This window comes from Culex pipiens, chromosome 1 (assembly GCF_016801865.2).
Source record: "Culex pipiens pallens isolate TS chromosome 1, TS_CPP_V2, whole genome shotgun sequence".
Lineage (NCBI taxonomy): Eukaryota > Metazoa > Arthropoda > Insecta > Diptera > Culicidae > Culex > Culex pipiens.
In genome coordinates, this window is record NC_068937.1 from 3,944,550 (window position 1) to 3,964,239 (window position 19,690).

General features: G+C 38.3%; 3 protein-coding genes across 6 annotated transcripts in view; 1 reads left to right on the forward strand and 2 right to left on the reverse strand.

Annotated features, from left to right (window-relative positions):
• Nucleotides 1-8,276, forward strand: part of LOC120432310 (uncharacterized) — a 72,083-nt gene extending 63,807 nt beyond the window's left edge. Inside the window, exons 1-2 of one of the 3 annotated variants that reach the window (XM_039597494.2) lie at nucleotides 2,043-2,161; nucleotides 7,442-8,276. In XM_039597494.2, coding sequence (XP_039453428.1) covers nucleotides 2,115-2,161; nucleotides 7,442-7,718 — 324 coding nt within the window. In that variant the 5' untranslated portion in view covers nucleotides 2,043-2,114 and the 3' untranslated portion in view covers nucleotides 7,719-8,276. Of the gene's footprint in view, nucleotides 1-2,042; nucleotides 2,162-6,978; nucleotides 7,126-7,441 lie in introns of those variants that run through there. The other 2 variants (XM_052706773.1, XM_052706774.1) reach the window with 2 other exon arrangements.
• LOC120432212 (inhibitor of growth protein 3) lies at nucleotides 2,163-7,356 on the reverse strand. Of its 2 annotated transcripts, none has more exons than XM_039597372.2 (4): nucleotides 7,119-7,356; nucleotides 2,977-4,038; nucleotides 2,417-2,736; nucleotides 2,163-2,349 (listed from the first exon to the last, which is right to left on the reverse strand). In XM_039597372.2, the coding sequence occupies exons 1-4, from the start codon at nucleotides 7,144-7,146 to the stop codon at nucleotides 2,233-2,235; spliced, it is 1,527 nt and encodes a 508-aa protein (XP_039453306.1). In that variant the 5' UTR covers nucleotides 7,147-7,356; the 3' UTR covers nucleotides 2,163-2,232. The 2 variants fall into 2 exon arrangements, with proteins under 2 accessions (XP_039453306.1, XP_039453305.1); XM_039597371.2 differs by having other exon boundaries at nucleotides 2,417-2,853; nucleotides 7,119-7,355.
• A 2,077-nt stretch (nucleotides 8,277-10,353) lies between the features above and the next one.
• Nucleotides 10,354-17,081, reverse strand: LOC120432309 (centrosomal protein of 162 kDa). The gene is made up of 5 exons (XM_052709260.1): nucleotides 16,281-17,081; nucleotides 13,997-14,984; nucleotides 13,022-13,932; nucleotides 12,344-12,517; nucleotides 10,354-11,456 (listed from the first exon to the last, which is right to left on the reverse strand). The coding sequence occupies exons 1-5, from the start codon at nucleotides 16,899-16,901 to the stop codon at nucleotides 11,241-11,243; spliced, it is 2,910 nt and encodes a 969-aa protein (XP_052565220.1). The 5' UTR covers nucleotides 16,902-17,081; the 3' UTR covers nucleotides 10,354-11,240.
• Between the last annotated feature and the right edge of the window lie 2,609 nt (nucleotides 17,082-19,690).

Consider the following 19,690-nt stretch of genomic DNA (forward strand, 5'->3'; position numbering starts at 1 on the left):
TAAACAAAATCAAAAACTTCAAGATTCAAGAATTGGAAAAAAAATAATTTAAAACGTCTGAAAATTAGAAATTCACAAAAACATTCAATCCAAAATTTAATAATCCTTAGTTTTTCGACACAGTCATATCAAAATTTAAGGATTCGAAATTTCAAAAATCGAAATAAATTTTCAATAAACAAATAAAATGTGATAGCTAATTCTAAAACTAATGAACTCAAAAATACAAATATTCATAAAATCATTGATCTAAACTAAAAATTCAAATTTCTGGAGTCCTAAAATAATTAGATATCCAAACTAAAAAAAAATGGAAATAATAAATTAAAACATAGTAAACTTAAAAGTTGTTTAATTCAAAATTTAGGCAATTGTTAAATTTTAAAAATCCAAAAAAATTAATTAAAAAAACTAAAAATTTTAAATGTATATTTGAAAATTTAAAAATCTAGGGATTCTTGCCAAATTTTACTTTGGATAGTTGACACGATATTTTTTTTTTGCAAAATTTGAGTCTTTAACCTAAAATGTGATTCCAAAAATTCTCCAAGGTTATCTGATTTTCTGTAGTTAAAAATCCTTTTTTTTCAATTTCTCATTTTTATTTTTTATTTTGTGAACTTCAAAAATTTTAAGAATTTAAGATTGTAAGCTTGTATTAATGCAATAAATTTAAAATTGTTGCAGAATTTTTGGATGATTTCATGATTCAGAATGGGAAAAGTATTTTTTTTAATATTATTTTCAAATTCTTAAATTTTTATATTTAACGGTTTAAGAATTTTTCAATTCGAGTTTGATTTTTTGATTCATTTTGAAACATTTCACCTAAAACAAGAAAACTTTTGAACTAAACTGAAACATTGAGAAAGTTCAGACTACCCTAGCTGACACTCTTGAGTTATCTATCACAATAGGCCATAGAAAACCAAGGATTTTACTTGAGCATCGATAAGGCAAAGGTTCTGTAATCCGTTTTGTGGTAACACAATTCTCCGAACTAGCAAGCCTACGGGCTGCGTCAAAGTAAACATTTTTGAAAGTTACCCTAGACACATTTAACGTCTTAGGGTAACCACACATCTGTAAAACGCTTAACTATTTTAAATCTGCTCGATTTAACAAACGATTAGACTGATAAGGGTATTAAAGGGAGCGTGCTTTTATTACGTAACTCAAAAATCGGATTTTTTGACCACCTCCCCTCCCCCCCCCTCGTTACAAAATTTCCATACAAATTTAAAAGAAAATTGTATGAAGGTTGGGTTGGGTGGCAAATCCATTCACATTTTGCATTTAAATTACCCCCCGTCGAAAAATATATTTTATTTTATTTTTTATTTGTAACTTAAGATCAAGTTGGTCTTTTTGGATGCTGCCGGTGTCATTCGACGGTAAATTGTTAGAAAAAAACTCAAAATATGGTTCCACTGGCCGGTTTCTATAACCGGTTTCGGAGGAAATCCGGAATATTATTGCACACTCTTGACTTATCTATCACAATAGGCCATGGAGAAGCCGAAATCAACAAGGAAAGCAACCAGGATTTTACTTGTGCATCGATATGCCAAGGCTTCTGCAATCCGTTTTGTGATAACACTAATCTCCTAACTAGCAAGCCTTAGGGCTACGGCAAAGTAAAGATTTTTGGAAGTTACCCAGACCCCTTTTACGTCATAGGGTAACTATATACTTTTGAAAAAACGTTTAATAATTTAGATAACTTGTACTGAAAGAGTTCTGATCAGGTCGTTACCATACTTAGAAGAGGGTTTGAATTTAAAGTTTCTTTAGGAAAGGTCCACTAAATAATAAAATTTCTCGAATAGCATTGCTTCCATGATACAGCGCCACGTGCACTTTGTGCATATCTCATCCGATTTCTTAAGTTGACACCACGTGCTCATCACACGGTTGGGTTGCAAATCCATTCACTTCTCCAAGCCAGAAAAAAAAAACTAAGCAAGCGTAAAATTCATATCCTGCCCTTAGCAAAGCAAACTCAAACTCGCTTTTGCACTTAATTTATGCTGTTTCACTTCTTCCTCACTCATTAGTGAACTAATTAATTTCGGAACTAGCGGAAACCGGAAGCCGGATGGAATTTCGGAAGAATGCAAAACATTTTTCTTTTTCCATTGAATAAACTGCGACAGAGAAGGTAATTTTTATTGAGATTTTCAATTTTCAAGTTTGTTTATTTCATTCATGTAAGTTTTATGTTATTTCCGCCTAATTCTTCCGCGAGGCACGCCTCTTCATCGAGCTGCTACACTGCGGACAGTACCACTTGCCCTTCGGCGAGGACGTAATGTTGACGCACGGATAGTGGAACCACTCGAAGGGGCACTTAAAAAGAAAAGAGAATTTCATTAGTTAAGTTGACCACATGACCACAAACCCCGGTTCAACCTACATCCTCATTATCACACGCGACCATGTCCCCGTACGAGACCTGATTGCAGATGCAGTACCGCGGCTCGTTCGGATCGTACGTCCACTCGCCCTCCGGCGTCTGCTCCACGACCATGCCGTTCTCGTTCAACACCACACCGCCGGACGGTCCGTGCGGTTGTGTCCGTCCGTGGCCGGCGGGACCGCTTGGTCCAACCCCACTGGGACCCGGGGGATTCGATGAAGATCCGGCGATGGCCGCTGCTGCTGCCGCCGCAGCCGAAGAAGCTACGCTGGAGCCACCCGCCAGGACGCCCGGAATCGTGGTCGGTTCGAGCAGGTCTAGAGCAGAGGCGGAAGAGGAAGAAGAAGAGGAAACGGTGGCCAGGTTAAGCTGCTGCTGCTGCTGCTGTTGTTGTTGCTTCTGGTGGTGATGTGCTTGTAACAGTGTTGTGGTTGCTGGTGTGACGTGACGTGACGGGAACCGGGTTCGTGTTAGCGTGTTACGGGGCAGGAGTGAAAAGAAAAGGAAATGAGTGTGAGTGAGTTCGTCTGGTAGTTGTTTCATGCAAAAGTTCTAACCTGCCGCCCCCACCGAAGTGTTGGCCGTCAGCTTCTTCTTGTGCTGGCGGCGCTGTTGATTCGAGAACGCGTTGCTGGTCTCCCGCTCGACCGCCACCAGGGCGTTGTGCGTGGCACCGGCCAGTTCACGATTGATGAGCAACTCGTGGGGCCCGGCTCCGGCAGCCGCCGCTCCGTGAATCGCCTCGTAGCTGGCCTTCAAGCTCGCCGTACGACGTCCCTGCTGCATCTGCTGCGTCTGGGCGATGGCCTGGCTGGCCGCGGCCGCAATTGCATTCCCAGCGTTAAACTGCTGAATGTTGTACGTCACCGGCGCCGTGTTCGGCGTGGAAGACGACGCCGACGCCGGCCCAACCGAAACCGACGAAGAACCCGTCCCAGTCAGCATGTGGTACGCTCCAGCCGCACCCCCGCCCACCACATTCGGCGTAGTCGGACGAACCGCCGCCGCAGCCGCACCAATCGCTGCGGCCACCGCAACCGCCTGCCTCTTCTCCGGCGGAGGACCACCCATCGAGTTCGAGGACGAGTTCGACGGCCCATCCCGACGCTTCTCCGGCTTCATCTTGTACCGACTGTCCGACACCCGCCCAGACCCCGATTGACCACCCCCACCTCCCCCTCCAACCCCACTAATCCCCCCCATCAACGTGTCAAAGTACCGATTCTCCTTCTGGTTCAACCCCCCGTTACTCGTCGAACTGTCCAGCTCCAGCGACCGCTTCTCCAGTATCTCCGTAATCCCGTTGTGGTCCGCCTCCAGCTCGCACTTGAACTTGTACAGCTCGCTGTCCAGCCGGCGCAAGTACCGATCAACCAGGTCGTACATCTGCCCCGCCAGCTGCACCTTCTCGTCCGAGTCCTCCAGCACGCGGTAGTAATCCTTCCGGATGCCGTAAAACTCCGAGTCGGCCGACGGGCCCTGCAGCTCGCCGCGCCGGCACTGCTGGAACAGGGTGCGCACGCGCTTGTCCAGCGAGTCCATGTTGTTCTGCACCGAGAGGTCCATCTCGCGCATCTCGGTGAAGCGATCGCGCAGCTCCTGCGGCAGGTGCTCGATCACTGGAAAGGATTGTAAAATTATGAAAAAAAAATTAAAAACTCTATAGCACTAAAATTTTTAATAGTATGAATTCTGAAAATTTGAATTTCAAAATTCAGGAATTCTTTAATTCATAAATTGATTAATTCTTAAATTAAAAAAAAGATCTGAAATATTCAAATTATAAAATTCTAAATAGGAGAATTTAAAAATTCGAAGTTTCTTAAAAATTTAATGTAAAAATGTTGTACTCTAGATTTCTAAAACTATAAAAAAAATCTATAATTCAATAATGTTATCTAAATATATCTAAAACTCTAAAATTAAAAAAAAGGTTCACAACTATAAAAAAATAATCCTGAAATTCCGTTTCTAAGCTAAAATTCTAAATCCTGAAATAAAAAAAAATATCCTGATATTTTTGCAATTGAAAATTTTAGAGTTCAGAATTCCTGAATTCCTTAAATCCGTAATTTCTAAAATTTGTATGTTCTAAAAATCTGAAGTCCCAAAAATCTAAATGCTATTATTTCGTAAAATTACAAAAAAAAAATATAAAATTACAAAAATTTAAATCACAAACAAAAAATTCCTGAAAATTCTAAAGTTCTCAAACCATTAGATTGTAGAGTTCTTGTATTCATATATTCTAAAATTCCAAACTCTAAAATTCAGAATCTGAAAAATTCTAGAATACATTAAAAATTCTATAATTCTAAAATTATAAATCTCTCAAAATTCTGAAATTATAAAATTTTGACATTCAAAATTAAAACATTACAACAATTCTCAAATTTTAAAATTCTAAATGATAATGTGCTAAATTTCTGAAATTTTGATTTGTCAAATTTTGAAATTATAAACTTTAACAACAAAAATTCTAAAACGTTAAATCTGTAAAATTCTAATATTCCATATGTTTATTTTCTAGAATTTTACTAATTTAAAAAAATATTAAAATCTTAATTCTTAAATATTGAATATCTAAAATTCCAAGAATTCTAAAATTCTCAGAATTTCGGAATATTAGAAAATTCTTAAATTCGTGAATTTAGTTCGGAAATTTTAAAATTTAAAAACTCTATAATTTGATAAAATCTCAAATTTTAAATTTAAAGATTGAAAAGAATGGAAAACTCATAAAAATTAAAATAAATCTCATGTTCGTTATAAAAACTCTAAAATTTTAATGTTTTTGGAAGTCTTAAATAATATAACTTCAAAATCAAATATGATTTTTTTTAATCTTAAAAAATCTATAAATCCTAATTCCAAAAATTCTAAAATTAAACAAATTTTAATGTCAAAATTGTAAAATTAGAAAATTCTTTAACTCTAAAATTCTAAATTCCTAAATGTTAAAATTATAAAATTCGAAACCCCTTGAATTGCTCAATTCTAAAATATCAAAATTTCTAATACTCGGAAGTTTTAAAATTAGAAAATCTGGAATTTTTAAATTTTAAAATTCTGAATAAATGTTCTGAATTTGAATTTTCACAAAATCTAAAATTTTAAAGTTAAAAAAATATTAAATCCTTAAATGCCAAATTTCTTAAATTTTCAAATAAAAACTTATGGAAAAAATAATCTCAATTTGAGATATATCTATTTTTTTTTCTTTTTTTATTATTTAAAAATTTTAAAATTCTGAATTTGAACTTTCACAAGATCTTAAATTTTCAAATTAAAAAATTAGTAAAATCTTCAAATGCTAAATTACTAAGATTTTCAAATTATAAAATGCAAAAACTATAAAAACTTATTACTCAAAAGGTTTCAAAATTCTAAAAATCTAAAAATTTTAAATTGTAAGACTCAAGAATTTAAAAATTCTATAATTTTATGTGTCAAAAATTTTAGAATCCTCAAATTGAACAGGTTTTAAAAGAATAGAAAAAATCGAAAATAAAAAAATACAAAAGTTCTAAAATTCCTTAGTTGTTAAATTCTAATATCTTAAAATTCCAAAATTTTAATTCTAAGTTCTAAATTTTGGAAATTGTAAAGTTCTTAGATTCCTCAATTGTTATGTTCTTGAATCCTAAAATTCTAGATCGACAAAATTCTGAATTTAAAATTCTTAATTTTTGATATTCTAAAATGTAGTTATTCTAAAATGTTGCAATTGAAACCAATTTACAATTTATTTAAACAATTTAAAAAATCAAAATGTTCCGAAAGTTATGAAACATCTATTTTTTTAAAAAAAACCTTTATTGTTAAGTTCTTAAATTCTCACATTCTCATGTTCTAAAATTATAAAATCTGAAAGTTATAAAATTTACACATTTTGAATTCAAGATTTCAAAAATGTTTAGTTATAAAAAATTGTTGAATTATAAAATTCAGAAATTCTAAAATTTTACCATTGTTAAACTTAAAATTTCCGAAGAAACTCTTATTTTAAAGTTTTATGATTCTAAATTTAAAACCTAGAATTTGGTAGTTCTCGAATTCATTTTTTTTTTTGATTAAATTTTACAATTACAATTTTTAAAAACTAAAAAAACATTAAATTTTAAGGATTTTTCAATTTTTCGGGATAGATATTTTTATTTTATTATTTTTGTTAATGGTTTAGTTTTACGAATTCTACAAACTTGAAAGATTCTTAAATTATATAAATTTTAATAACATAACAAATTTCGTAAACTTCAAAAACTTCAACAAAAGTTTGTAAACATTTTGTAAACGTTTAGGATTTCTACCGATTTGTCAACTGTCACATATTTCAAGATTTTTACAATTATTTAAAGAATTTTTGCAAATTTATAATCATGCATCACACCCTTAATAATCGTCTAATTGGATGAAAATCAGACCGAATCAGTCAAACATAGGTACAAAAATTTCCTCTTCAAAAACAAAAATCCATTTCCAAACATGCGATCATTGAACGGATCACGTGCCATCAAAATTCAAAATTTCAAATCTTCCCGCCACATTCGCAACGAACGCACTCCACCACTCCAGCGAGGGAGGAGCACGTTCACCGCCGCAACTTCGTCCATCTTGCCCTGTTCATCTGTCAACAAAACAAGCCAACCAGCAGCAGCAGCCCCCAGGAGGAATCGCTTCCGACGCCAGTCATACTCACTTTCCAGGTAATCCTCCAGGTACAGCATCGCGGGGCGTTGCTGGGGAACGTTCCGCGGGTGGACACGACCGGCCGGAAGGTTAAATTCCGGTGAAAATGGGCGAAAAACTGTAACTTTTCACACTGCGCGAGTTTGTTTTGGCGTCGGTTTGACGTTTTCTTCTGCGCGTGGTGGAAAAAGTAGGCTGCGAACGTGGCCTACTTTTGTGGTGTGGTGAATTTGTGCAAGAGGGTGGTGTCTTGGCTAAGCGTGAATGCGCGCGCGCACTTTTTTCACCACTTTCACGTGATTTTTGCAAATTAGGTAATTTTGAAATTTTCAGATTAATCATGCGACGTCGCGAGATTCGCAACTTCACCATCAAGCTGAGCGATCTGAAGGAGTACGAGCAGGCCAAACAGGAACGGCTGGCGGCCAAGGCCAGCGAGGATCGCTCGACGGGGAGTGACGGTGCCGGAGGAGGTGGCGACGACAGTGCCGGCGATGTGGATCCGCTAAAGTCGCCGGAAGTGACGGTGACGCCGCTGCCGAAGGTGGGCGGTGCCAAGACGAAGCAGGAGATCCGGGCCCGGATAGGGTACCAGCTGGAGTTGCCGTAAAATAAAATTGTATAATTTAAGTTACAAAGTCTGAAGAATTTTCTTATTTATTTTCACAACACTCAAGAAAAACAACGCCCAGTTTTGGTTTCACTTTATTTATTGAATACTTTGGTAAGTTGTCCTCTCCCAAGACTATTATTTCTAAATAATTGCTGCTGCATTTGGTTTGTCGGGGAAAAAGTCACTTTCCCAAACAAGTAAATGCCATCTCATATAAAATTGATTCTCGCACACAGTCCATCGTCGTCGTAAAAGTAGTTTTCTCGAAAAAGAATTTCAACAAAGTTGAACAAAACTTCTAGTCTATTCTGTTGAATCTGTATTTTTTAGTACGGAGGATCGAAGGATTGCGAAAGAAGAGAAGTGAATTGTATTTAGCAAAAAATGCTATTCTACGCACTATATTGTCACGTTTTTTTTGTTGTCTATTTTTGCTCTGTCGTACTAATTCGATTTATTAACTTTTTTGTTGTTGTTAAAACTATATGCTAAAGTATGGAACGGCTGCAAACGGAACGGAACGGCTTTGTTTTTGCTGATTACTAGCGCTAAACTGCTTAAAATATGTACTTAAAGTCTAACACAGATTAGAACGGAATGGTTGCAAGCTAGGTTGTGGGAAAATGGACAAAACTAACACACAGTGCTGGACACCATGCTTTTTTTTTCTCCTAATATTTTTCAACAACCTGATTATTGCAAGCGATTTAAATTTTGGATAAACGAACACAAAAATAATAATAACTTTGAAAGTATTCATAATTCTTAAATATAAAATTCTTGTATCTTAATCATTTTTTGATTTTCGTAGTTTGGAAATTAGTTTTTCGTTCTTATTTTTTTAAAAAGAAAAAACTTTTTTTTTAATTTACAAAATTCAACAAATTTGAAAAACTGGCAACATTTTAATCATTCATCTAAATTTAGATTTTTTAAACTTTTTTTCAAATTCTAAATTGTACATTTGCTAAAGATTTTAGTTTTTAAATCTGATAATTAAAAAAATATACATTTAACGAATTTGTTTGAAACATTACAAAAATGACAAATTTGAGCAATTTTTCAGATTTTACCATATATTAACATTTTACAAAAATTTTAAACTAAAGGTAAATAAAAAATATCAAGAATTTTATAAATTAAAAATAAATTTAAACTACAAATTTCAAAAATTATACATACAACTTCTCAAATTTTAAAAATTCAAATATTAAATTTTTTACAGTTTTTGACAATGTTCTTAAATAAAAGAATTTAACCAATTTGACTAATTGTGCAAACTTTAAGAATTTTACAAGCTTTAAGAACTTTACAAATTTAAAGAATTTTACCATTTTTAAGAATTGTACAAATTTTAAGAATTTTACATACTTTAGGAATTTTTTTTAAGAATTTTGATTTTTTTTTAATTTAAATAATTTGAAAATTTTTAAGAACATAACAATTTATAAGAATTGAACAAATTTCAAGAATTTAACAAATTTTGAAAATAAAACTAATTTTAAAAATAAAACGGAAAAAATGATTTCACGAAAATTAAAAATTTTACAATTCAAAACTATTTTTACAGATTTCAAGAATTTTACAGATTTGATCAATAAATTTGAGCAAAAACAAATTTTACAAATATTCCAAAAGTGACAAATTTGAGCATTTTTTTTTACACTCAACCCCCGGTGGTTGGTCACTTTTTCGTTTGACACTTTTTAGTTTGTACCCCGTTGGTTTGACAAAGTCAAACTAAAAAGTGACGAACTTGCACTTTTTACACGGCGCTCACTAACACTATCAAAACAAACGTTTGGTAGTGTGTGTGAACTCCGTGTAAAAGGGGTGTCAAACTAAAAAGTGACCCCGTTCGTTTGACAACAGTTGGTGTCAAACCATCGGGGTTTGAATGTATTTGATTTTTTTTTAAATATTCTACCTTTAACAAATTTTATAAATTTTATTCCGAAATTACCGAATTACCAAATTTTACAAATTTTTAAATTTTATAAACTATATTATCATATCAAATTTTTAGAATTTAAGAAATTAACTAATTGCAAATAACTAATATTACAAATTTGGAAAATTTAAACTGAATTACAAAATTGTTGTAAACTTAAATATAAAAATTCGTACAGTTTTTCATTTTTTGCATAAAATTAAAAAAAAAATCATTTGTGTAGATTTTTGTTTTTTTTTTTTCAAATTTAAAATGAACAAAAAATTAAAACTATTTAAAATAAAAATAAAATAAAATAAATTAAAAGAATTTAGAATTTTACTAATAACAAAATTTGTACAATTTTCTTCTCCAAATCCTCCATTTCAACAATTTGTTATGTCTGGTTTTGGGGTCGTTGAGCTCAAATATGACCCCAAAAATGCTTTAAAGTGATTTGTAAATTTTAAATTCAAGATGGCGGTCAAAAAGCGATAAGAAATACTGAAAAAATGCATTTGGTGATGTAACAGGCAATCAACCATTCAACACTGACAAATATGGGGTCACAGAACTCGAATTTGATGTTAAAAGTGAGAAAAAAATATACGATTAAAAATTGGTTCGATGATTCGATTATCTGAAGTTTCCAAGAAAACTCGCTTGCAACAATCAGGTTGGAACTCTTTTTTTTTTCCTTTCATAATTATTTCCAGAGCGCTTTCCCTTACCTTGGGACACACACTCCGGCTGTACACCTAGTCACACCTATACTTATAGTTCTAGTCACTTTACGCGTCGTCAAAGCGAAAAGGCGGAGAATTTGATTCTCAAAACGTTTTCGCGCACCTATCTTAACACATTTTTTCTTTATTTTCTCGCAATTTCGGTACACACACACGCAGTCTCTTTTGTTAAATCACTGTGTTTTAAATGAAAATAATTTTTGATTTAAATTTGTAAGTTAACGCCATCTATCTTTTTCCATCAGCAATTCAACATTTCTATGCAAGTTTGTAAAATTGCATGCAATAAGTCGCAATGATGCCCTCGAAAGATAGATGGCGCATAGAAAAAATTGTAAAATAAACTTTTCCGAACGCTTTGGGTCAACAATAACGGTAAAAACGATTGAGATCTGTTGAGTTCTAGTACTTTTTCTTAAAAACGTGTTTAATTCTATCGTTTTTCCCGTCCCCAATAATTGCTATATTTTTTTTAACATTCTACAGGTTGATTTGCTGTCGGTTGTCTACTTTTCAAGGTAGGGAACAATCTAAAAACTAATCTTGTTTGAGATCTAAGGGGAGAGGGAGAGAGCATCGTTACGTGGAATATCAAGATTTGTTAGGAACCCAACAAGTACGTGGTTTTGTTTCTTTTTTGAAAAGTCGAGTCCGGATTACCAAACTTCACCAACTTTAGTCTGCTCTAAATTCTAGTTGTAACTCTATACTTTATTAATTGTTCCTCTCCGCATCAAATAGTCTTTTACAGAGAGAATGATAAAAACAAATAAAAGTTCAAAACACGAATAGATATAGAAAAACGAGGGAGAGATTTTCTTCTTTTCTAAAAAAATCTGAAATTTACAAATTTCCTCCCACGGTGGCATTCTGATGATGCTGGTGGATGCTGGCCAGATTGTGGGGATCTTCGTCCATGCCGCCGCCGCCGCCGGAAGACGACGTGGAGGCCAGCTGCCGGATGTGGACCCCGTTCAGTTTGCCACCCTTGCTGAGCGCTTCGACGAGCATGTGGAGGCGCTGTTCCCGTTCGGTGTGGCGTCGCTCGAGCGAGGTGACCTTTTCGGAGGTTTCGGATAGTTTTGGACCGTTTTTTGAACGGGGAGAGATGAGCTTGAGTTAGGATGATGGATGTTGTGAAAAACTAGCCACTAAACTGCATGCCGATGTGGTTAAATTTAGAGAATAAAAATTCAAATTGTTTCATTTATTTATTTATTTTTGTTCTCTAAATTTTAGTTTTCTTCATTAATTCAGAGCGCGAGGAAAGACAGAGAGCAAGAGAGCAACGCTCTCTTGAGAAAATGAGAGTCAAACAAAGGAGAGAGTCGCTCTCTTGCTCACTGTCTTGACCCAAGCAAGAACTACTCTACACTTATCTAGAAAACTCATCAAAATCAAAACCAGCAGAAAAACATACGCCAACCAAACCGACTGACACAGTAAACAGTAAACCAAGCGAAAAGCACCTCTCTCTCTCGCTCTCTCCCTCCCTCTACTACTGCTACGTGAGCATCGCCGAGTGACCACTTCCGGTGCCATTTTTGCCGTTCGGTCGACTTCTTTTGGGACTTCCGCTAAGCCAATGGTGGAACCGGGTTCCACCGGATGCCGACCGGACCGTTCCGAGACTGCGCGCAATGACCTTCTTGAACGTTTGTTTACGCTGGATTAAAGAACGTGTTTTTTTGGTGGGGAAAAATTTAGTGAAAAAATCGGAATCCGGAACATCCGACGGTGAGGCAAAACGAAGAAAAAAAATCAAATGCGTGATTCGGTGTGAGAAAAAGTAAACAAAGCTCGAGTGAGTGTCAAAAATCGTGTTAATTAAAAAACGTAAACAAACTAAAACGTCAAACAAAACATAACCTCCGAAAATTTCACTTGGACCGCGACGTGGTCGATTCGGACGCACTTGTCACCTTGCTCCCCCCGCCCTGGCTTACCTTGGCCTTGAGCGCGTAGTAGTCCACGTTGTGGTTCGGCCGTCGCTTCTCCTTGGTTTGGTGTTGCTGCTGCTGGAGGTGGTCCTCCCGGTCGGCCAACCGCTGCTGCATGATCCGGACCGTTTCGTGGCACGCGGCCAGCTCGCGCTCGTGGGCCGCCTGCAGCGTTTTGAGCTGTGTGTGTTTTGGAAATTACGATTATGACTTTTTCAGGCAACACTAAGGGAGCGTTCTTTTATTACGTAACGCAGTAGGGGGGGGGGGAGGGGGGTCGGAGGCCGTGTTACGCTCCATACAATTTTTTTAAAATTTGTATGGAAATTTTGTTACGAGGGGGGGGGAGGGGGTCTAAAAGTCCGATTTTTCGCGTTACGTAATAAAAGAACGCTCCCTAATACTATGACAAGTTGCGACGAAGCAACCTTTTTGATGTAACAACATTGGTTTTGACAGATTCGTCGAAAGAGCTGTCAAAATCCACGTGTTTTTGCAGAAAGTTGTCGAAATTACTTTTTTCAGTGTTTTTGCTGGTGCCAATCAGGCAGCGATCAAAGAAACCTTGTCAAACATCAGGGCTTTTTCATCGTTTCAATTTTGACACTCGCACCAATCAAAATCAGTTCTAATTCAACTAATTTGAAGGTTCTAAAACGACAGTTTTGAAGAAACAATACTCACATCTTGCAGCCGCTTGTCATGCAACGTTTTGTAGTCCGCCTCCAGCAGCCTGATCTTCAGGTTGGCATCCTTGAGGGCACTCCCGCCGCCGCCGCCATCCCCACCATCAGCAAACTGGGCCGGATCGTACGCTTTCCCGCTCTTCGCGGCCGGCTTTCCACCCTCCGGCTTCAAGTACGAATCGCGCTCCTTTTGCAACTTCCGGATCGTGCGCTTGCAGTCCTCGACCTCGCGCGTCAACCGCTGCACCGCCTTCTCCTTGATGGCCAGATCGACCCGCATGCCCCGGATCGTGGCCAACAGGTGGGCGTCCTCGCGGCTCTGGATCTGCGAGTCGGACAGCGAGTTGGGCAGCTGCTTGGACGAGCTGGCCGCCGCAGCGCTGGCGGACGCGGCCCGCTTCGGCTGCTGTTGACCCGCTCCTCCGGCACGTCCCGTGCCCGCCGTCAGCTTGCTATCGGTTTGCACTGAAATGGACCGTGTTTTAGTACCGGAACTGTGGCTGCTGCCTGCGGGAGAGCACTCCCGCTCGGGCAGCTCTTCAGTTTGCGTGAAGCAACTGCTGGTGGCCACGTGGGCCTGCGCGGCGGCGGAAGCAGCGGTCAGCGAGGTGGCCGCGTGGCTCGTAATGCTCGACAGCTCCTCCATCTGGCGGATGATCTTCTCGTTGAGCTTGGAGTTGATCTCCTGCAGGCTGAGCACCTGCATCTCCAGGTCGGCAATGTGCGTCTCGTACTTGGCCTGCACGCTGTTGAAGCGGGCTTGCACGTTCGCGAGAATACCTTGCGCTTTCGCGTCCTGCTCCTTGGCGTCGGCCTCGAGCTGGGCGATCCGCTGCTCCAGAAGACGCCGGGTTTGCGACGAGGACGACTCCTGCTGCTGGGCACTGTTGGTGGTGTTCTTGCTGGCCACTACAAAACAAAAAAAAAATCAACATCAGTCTCAACCTTCCGTCAAAACACCCACAAGACTCACCAATCAGCGCCGACACCGAGTCCGGGTGCTTCCGCATCAGGATCCGCTCCATCTCGCGGCACTGCCGCTGCAGGTCCTGTATCGTGCGGGTGTCCTTCTCGTTCAGCTCCTGGTAGCGCTTCCGGTCGCGCCGCGACTCCTCCAGCTCCGACTGCAGTATCTTCTGCAGCTCCAGCGCCGCGTCCCGATCGCTCCGTGCCGACTGCAACTCCGCCCGCAACACGTTGGCACACTCGGTCAGATGCTGCACGTCCAGCTTCAGGCGGTCGCTCTCGTCCTGGATCGAACCGTGCGTCTCCCGGAGCGCCCGGTGAACCTGCGACAGCGTGTCGTACTGAATCTTCAGACTCTCGTACCGCTCCTCGGTGTCCTTGAGCTTCTCCTGCAGCTCCGTAATGCTGAGCTCGAGCTCGCGCTCCTTCGCCCAGCTGTCGTTCAAGGGCCCCGAGTGCGTTGGCGAGGGGGCCGTCGACTTGTCGCAGAACTTCCTCGCGGGACTCTTGACTCGGCGCGGCGAAGCCGCCGCCGGTTCGTTCAACGTCAGGTTGTAGATCTGCTCCAGATCGCGAATCCTCGACTGATTCTCCTTGTTATCCTCGGTAGCCTTCCGCGGGGGTTGGCCGGAGGAACCCTTGCTCAGACTGTTGCGTTTCTTCGGGGTCGTCGTCGCCTTGGAGGGCGGCGCCTTGACGCCATTCGGGGCAACGCCCGAGCTCGGTCGTTTCGTGCGCATTTCTTCGCTGCTCGCCGGAACGACCGGTGGAAGGGTGTACGTTTGGTCGCAGTCGGGTCGGAGATCCGGTTGGCCGTCGTCGAGCTCGTCGTTGGGGTGGCTGCTGATGACGAAACTTCTGCGCCGGGACTGGTCCCGTACCGGAGAGGGAGCGGTCGTCTCTTCCTCTAGCGTGCGGTCGTCGTCGTCGTCATCCTCGTCGTCTTCGTCGTTGACCTCGTAGGTGGCGGTCCGAGCGGGACTCGGCTTGTGGTGCTGGAAATAGTTTCAAAGGGGGGAATTTTATACGATATTGTTAGTTTGTGTGAGGCACTAGCGAGAAGATGAGAAAATAAAAAAAAAGAAGTTCACTAAATAAAAATTGGCGAAAAATATCCATTTCCATCACTCTAAGCGGAGGTGCCTGAACGATGCTCGATAATCCGGAATGTTTCTTGAAATTTACTAAAACCAAGTACACCAACCAGTAGAGCCACTTTTTGTGAACATTTCTGTTTAATCCGACTTTTACCAAAAGTTATTCCTATTTGTTTTACAAGCATTTTACAAAAATATTTTCAAAGTCTATTCCCGTCTGACGAGAATGCCCTGTTGCCCACGCATCTTTCTATTATCGGCCTTTATTTCTTTATTTGCCTTCGCTTCACGCTCGGTTTCCGTCAGCCTTCGACGAGAATATGAAAAACGTCAAGTGATTCAGGGAGTCTGTTTTTTTTTGACGGCGCTTGCTAATTAATTGCATGTTTCGGGACTATTTTTCGCGTGAAAAGCTAAAGCACGTGCAATCAAAGTGATGAGAAATGATGCCGAAAAATTGAAATTTTAATCAAAAGTGCATTAAATTTGATCTTGTTGGCCAGTAAATGCAAAACTGGAAATTTGGCTTATTGAACCTTTTCAGAAAAAAAAACTCCAGATAGGTTAAGGTTAATGTTAACATTCTATAGGTTGCCTTCCCTCAGGTGTTCTGTTAAGGTCCAGCTTGTGATGATACACTACCTTCCCTTCACTAAGCAATCGAATCCAGAATTGAAAAGACCACCAGTTGTGTTAGTCGTAGCCGGGATTTCAACACCGATCTACCGCTTACGAGGCGGAAGCGTTACCACTGGGCTACGTGGCTCGGTCAAATTATGACAGGTATTCTTACAAAAGCCTTCCTTGTATCTACCGGATTTAATCTTAAATTATTTTGTAGCATAGTTTTAGAGTAATTTATCACACTTTTTACCAATAATTTGAACAAAAACTGTGTATGATGGGTAAGAGGTGGGCAATCGAAGGAAACAAATGATTCTGACTTCATTTGCATTCGTTAAATCCTGATAAACGGAAACGATAGGATTTTTAAGTGATATTATAGCATAAAAGGCAACAAATATTTCAGAACAGGACATACATTTTTATTCAGTAGAACATGTGCCTTTTTACAATGATGAAAAAGGATATCAATTATTTCAGTTGGGTGCCTTCCAACAACTCAATCACAACCCCATTAGCTAACTCAAAGTTCTTCAGCGTAAGTTTCTTCCAGTCTTCAGTTTGAATCACCCCGACGTTCCTTCCGATAAAGTTGATCGCAGCTCGCTTTAACTTATCCGCTCGGCACAAGTCGGCAAGAACGAGTGTATTCACGGCAGTTTCCTTCGATATTTGACCACAAAGTGCGGCCTCGCAGCGAGTCTTCAGCGTCTCCAAGTCGTACTTGTCGGCTGCCTGTAGCAGATCAAAGGCCATCGTCGCCATGTCCGAATCCGCCACCGAATCGGTGTAGATGAAGCGCAGCAATTGTTCAAACACTTTGGGCTCAATGTCGGTGATTGTTACCTTGTTCTGGGTGGATTCGATCATCTCGTGGTTCAGCATTGCTCGGAACACTGAGCTACGGTTTGCCAGGACTGCCTTGTGTGCCAAGAATTCTTTTCCATTTACTGCGAGGACAACGTCGCTAAATTCTTTATCATCCAGTAAGATCGGGCCCAGCTCAAACAAGTTAGAATCCCTTCCAGCTGGCAAGCTAACATCTGCACATTTAAAATCTTCTATGATTGTTAGTTCTAGGTTAAATGTGAATGAATCATCTTCTTCATCTCTTTTCATATTGACACAATCGTAGTATGTGTCTTTTATAGTTTTTCCTTCTTTAGCTGTTTTTGTAATTTTTTTTATCATTGATTACGGTCTCCACTTTTGCAATAAAGTTATATGAATTGCCGGAAACAAAGCGTAGGTACACATTAAATACTGATTTTGAGTTGTGTTTAAGGATCAGTTCCCAGAACCATTTTATCTTTTTATCATCACCTGATGAATATTCAGATGATCTCAAGTTCACCATACAAGGATGTAGATTTTGTACAGTCCACGTGTGTTCATAGGTTGTAACTTTTGTGTCAGTGCAACAGGAGTACGGCTGCGCTTGGACTCTCCGTTTGACCGAACTGCTTGCTTCTTCCATGATTCTAAACATTTTTAAATAAAAATCAGCATTCAAAACAATTGATAAATAACGAAAAACTTACAGCGATGACACGAGCCCACTTTCTTCAAATCGAAACACAATGCGATAATGGCAGCAAGATTCCTACAAATACGACGAAAGCAAAGGGATATAGGGGAATGCAACCAACTTTCGACAATATATTAGAAAACTTCCGATTTGTAATATAAACACAGTAGATATTTAATGTTAAGGTTATTGCAAACTTTGCACCAAATTATCCACCCTTGCAAATAATATCCGCACACCAAATATTTGCACACTTGAAATCCTACCCCTTCTCAAATACAAACTAATTTAATTCATTATTCAACAGTTATGCAAAAAAAACGGTAACGCTCCCTTAGTGAAACATTTTCAAAGCTCAGCAAGTTTGTTTTGTATACTCAAACGACCACTCGAAACCACTCGTACATCCGTCCGTCTGTTAACGTATACAGATGCTGGTTTTCCTATTTAGTTAGCATAAGAGAGCACAGAGGCAGCGTAATGTTGACGGTATGTGTAGTAAGCCTTTGACAACTGCAAGATATGCATTTTTTGTTATACAGCCGTTCTACGAAGAATTGTCCCTCATTCACCCAGTTAGCAGATGATAAATTATGTTTACAATTTTCTTGATGAACAACAGCTAAAATGATTATTCCGTGAAAAATAAGGATGTAAAAGAAATCCAATGTCTTTTAATGCAATCATTTGTAAAAAAGCGATGGCTCATTTTTACTCTGAAGATAACTAGAAAATCCTTAAACTGTAATCCAGGGTGACCAAAATTTCTGGATCAATTCTAGCATTCCTAGATGCCAAACACATACCATATTTGGTTTAGATTTTTTTTATCGAATGGCACTTCCTTTGTATTTTTTGATTTGGATAAAATTTTGTCCATGTCATTTTGCGTCATGAGTTTCTCCATACAAGCCTCCATACAATTTAGGGGGCCGGTCAAACAAAATGGGTATGCAAATGAATGAAATTCTATATCTTGAGAAGGGCTATTCTGATCGATTTGGTGTCTTTGGCCAAGTTGTAGGTTATGATTAGGGCTTTTCAGAAGGAAACAAAACAGATACAGTTCTGACTCGATTATCCGAAGGCCTTGGCAAAATATCACTTCGGATAATCAAAACATCAGATAATCAAATCACAAAAAAAAAATTTCGCTGTCTTATTTTAGATTGTCGAGCTTAAGTCCTAAACTACTCTAAAGTGAATTAGAGTTTTTAAATCCAAGATGGCGGCCAAAATGACAAAGATGAAATATTAGAAAAAATGCATTTTCAATTTAATGGAGTACCCGCCGTCGAGCAGTTTTTGACAGTTCGATCCATAAGAAATACATTGTAGAAAAAAGCAAAAACTGCTCGACGGCGGGTGCTCCATTGGCAATCAACCATTCAAAGTTGACTAAAATGGCGTTGCAGTAATTAATTTAAAAAAAAAAAAAAACATTTTTTTGATTCGATTATTCGCAGTCCCATACAACCCTTCGGATAATCGAAACTTCGGAAAAACGAGGCTTCGGATAACCAAGTCTGGACTGCACAGGGAAGAAAAAAAAAATATTTTTTATGACTTAGGCCGTTGCAAATATTTTTCAAAGTTTATGTCGCCCCCTTCATAATTGGTCCGAAAAATCAGAGGGCAAAAAAAATTTTTTTTAACTTCCAAATTTTAATAAAAATAAAAGTTAAATCAACTGAAAAAATCTAAAACGCATTTTTCTGCAATGATAATCATATTTAGCATGTTTGGGTTGGATTAAAAATATTTTTAATTTTTATGGAATTTCAATGCAAAAAAAAAAACAAAAAAATATCGTCAATTCTTAGGTATTTTGGAAACCAATGATAAAAAAAAAACAACAGGACAGGTGTATAATGCATTTTTAAACACATTTTTCATACAAATGTTAAAACCATGGGTCGTATATAAAATTTTCAACTTTTATGTTAATCACCCTGCTGAAGGCAAAAAAAAGAAAATTTAAAAAAAAACCCTAGGTGAATTTTGAACCAAATCGGTAAAGGTTAAGGCTGGTTTTCATATTTTAAAATTCATTTTTTTTAATTAATTAGGGAAAGGTGGGGCAAGACGACCATATGGGGCAAGAGGAACAATCGCCCGTACGGCCGTAATTTGTACAATTTTGATTATTTCCAGTATGAGAAATTGTTGCTAGCAATGCAATTAGCTGATTCTACTACCACATAACCGCTAAATCAACGTAAACGCCACGGGGCATAAGATTTAATGAAGTTTTTTTTCAAAACCTTTGTTTTCTTTATTTTGGAAAGTACAAAATAAGGCTTAGGGTTCGTTTTAAGGCTCATTTTATCAAATGTTATTTTTCCTAGATCAGTAGTGTCCTTACCAATGGCTTGAACCTATTATAATGTATGATTTAACTTTGGTTATTTTTGTTGAGAGCTTTTAAAAAATCTTTTTCAGGTGGGGCAAG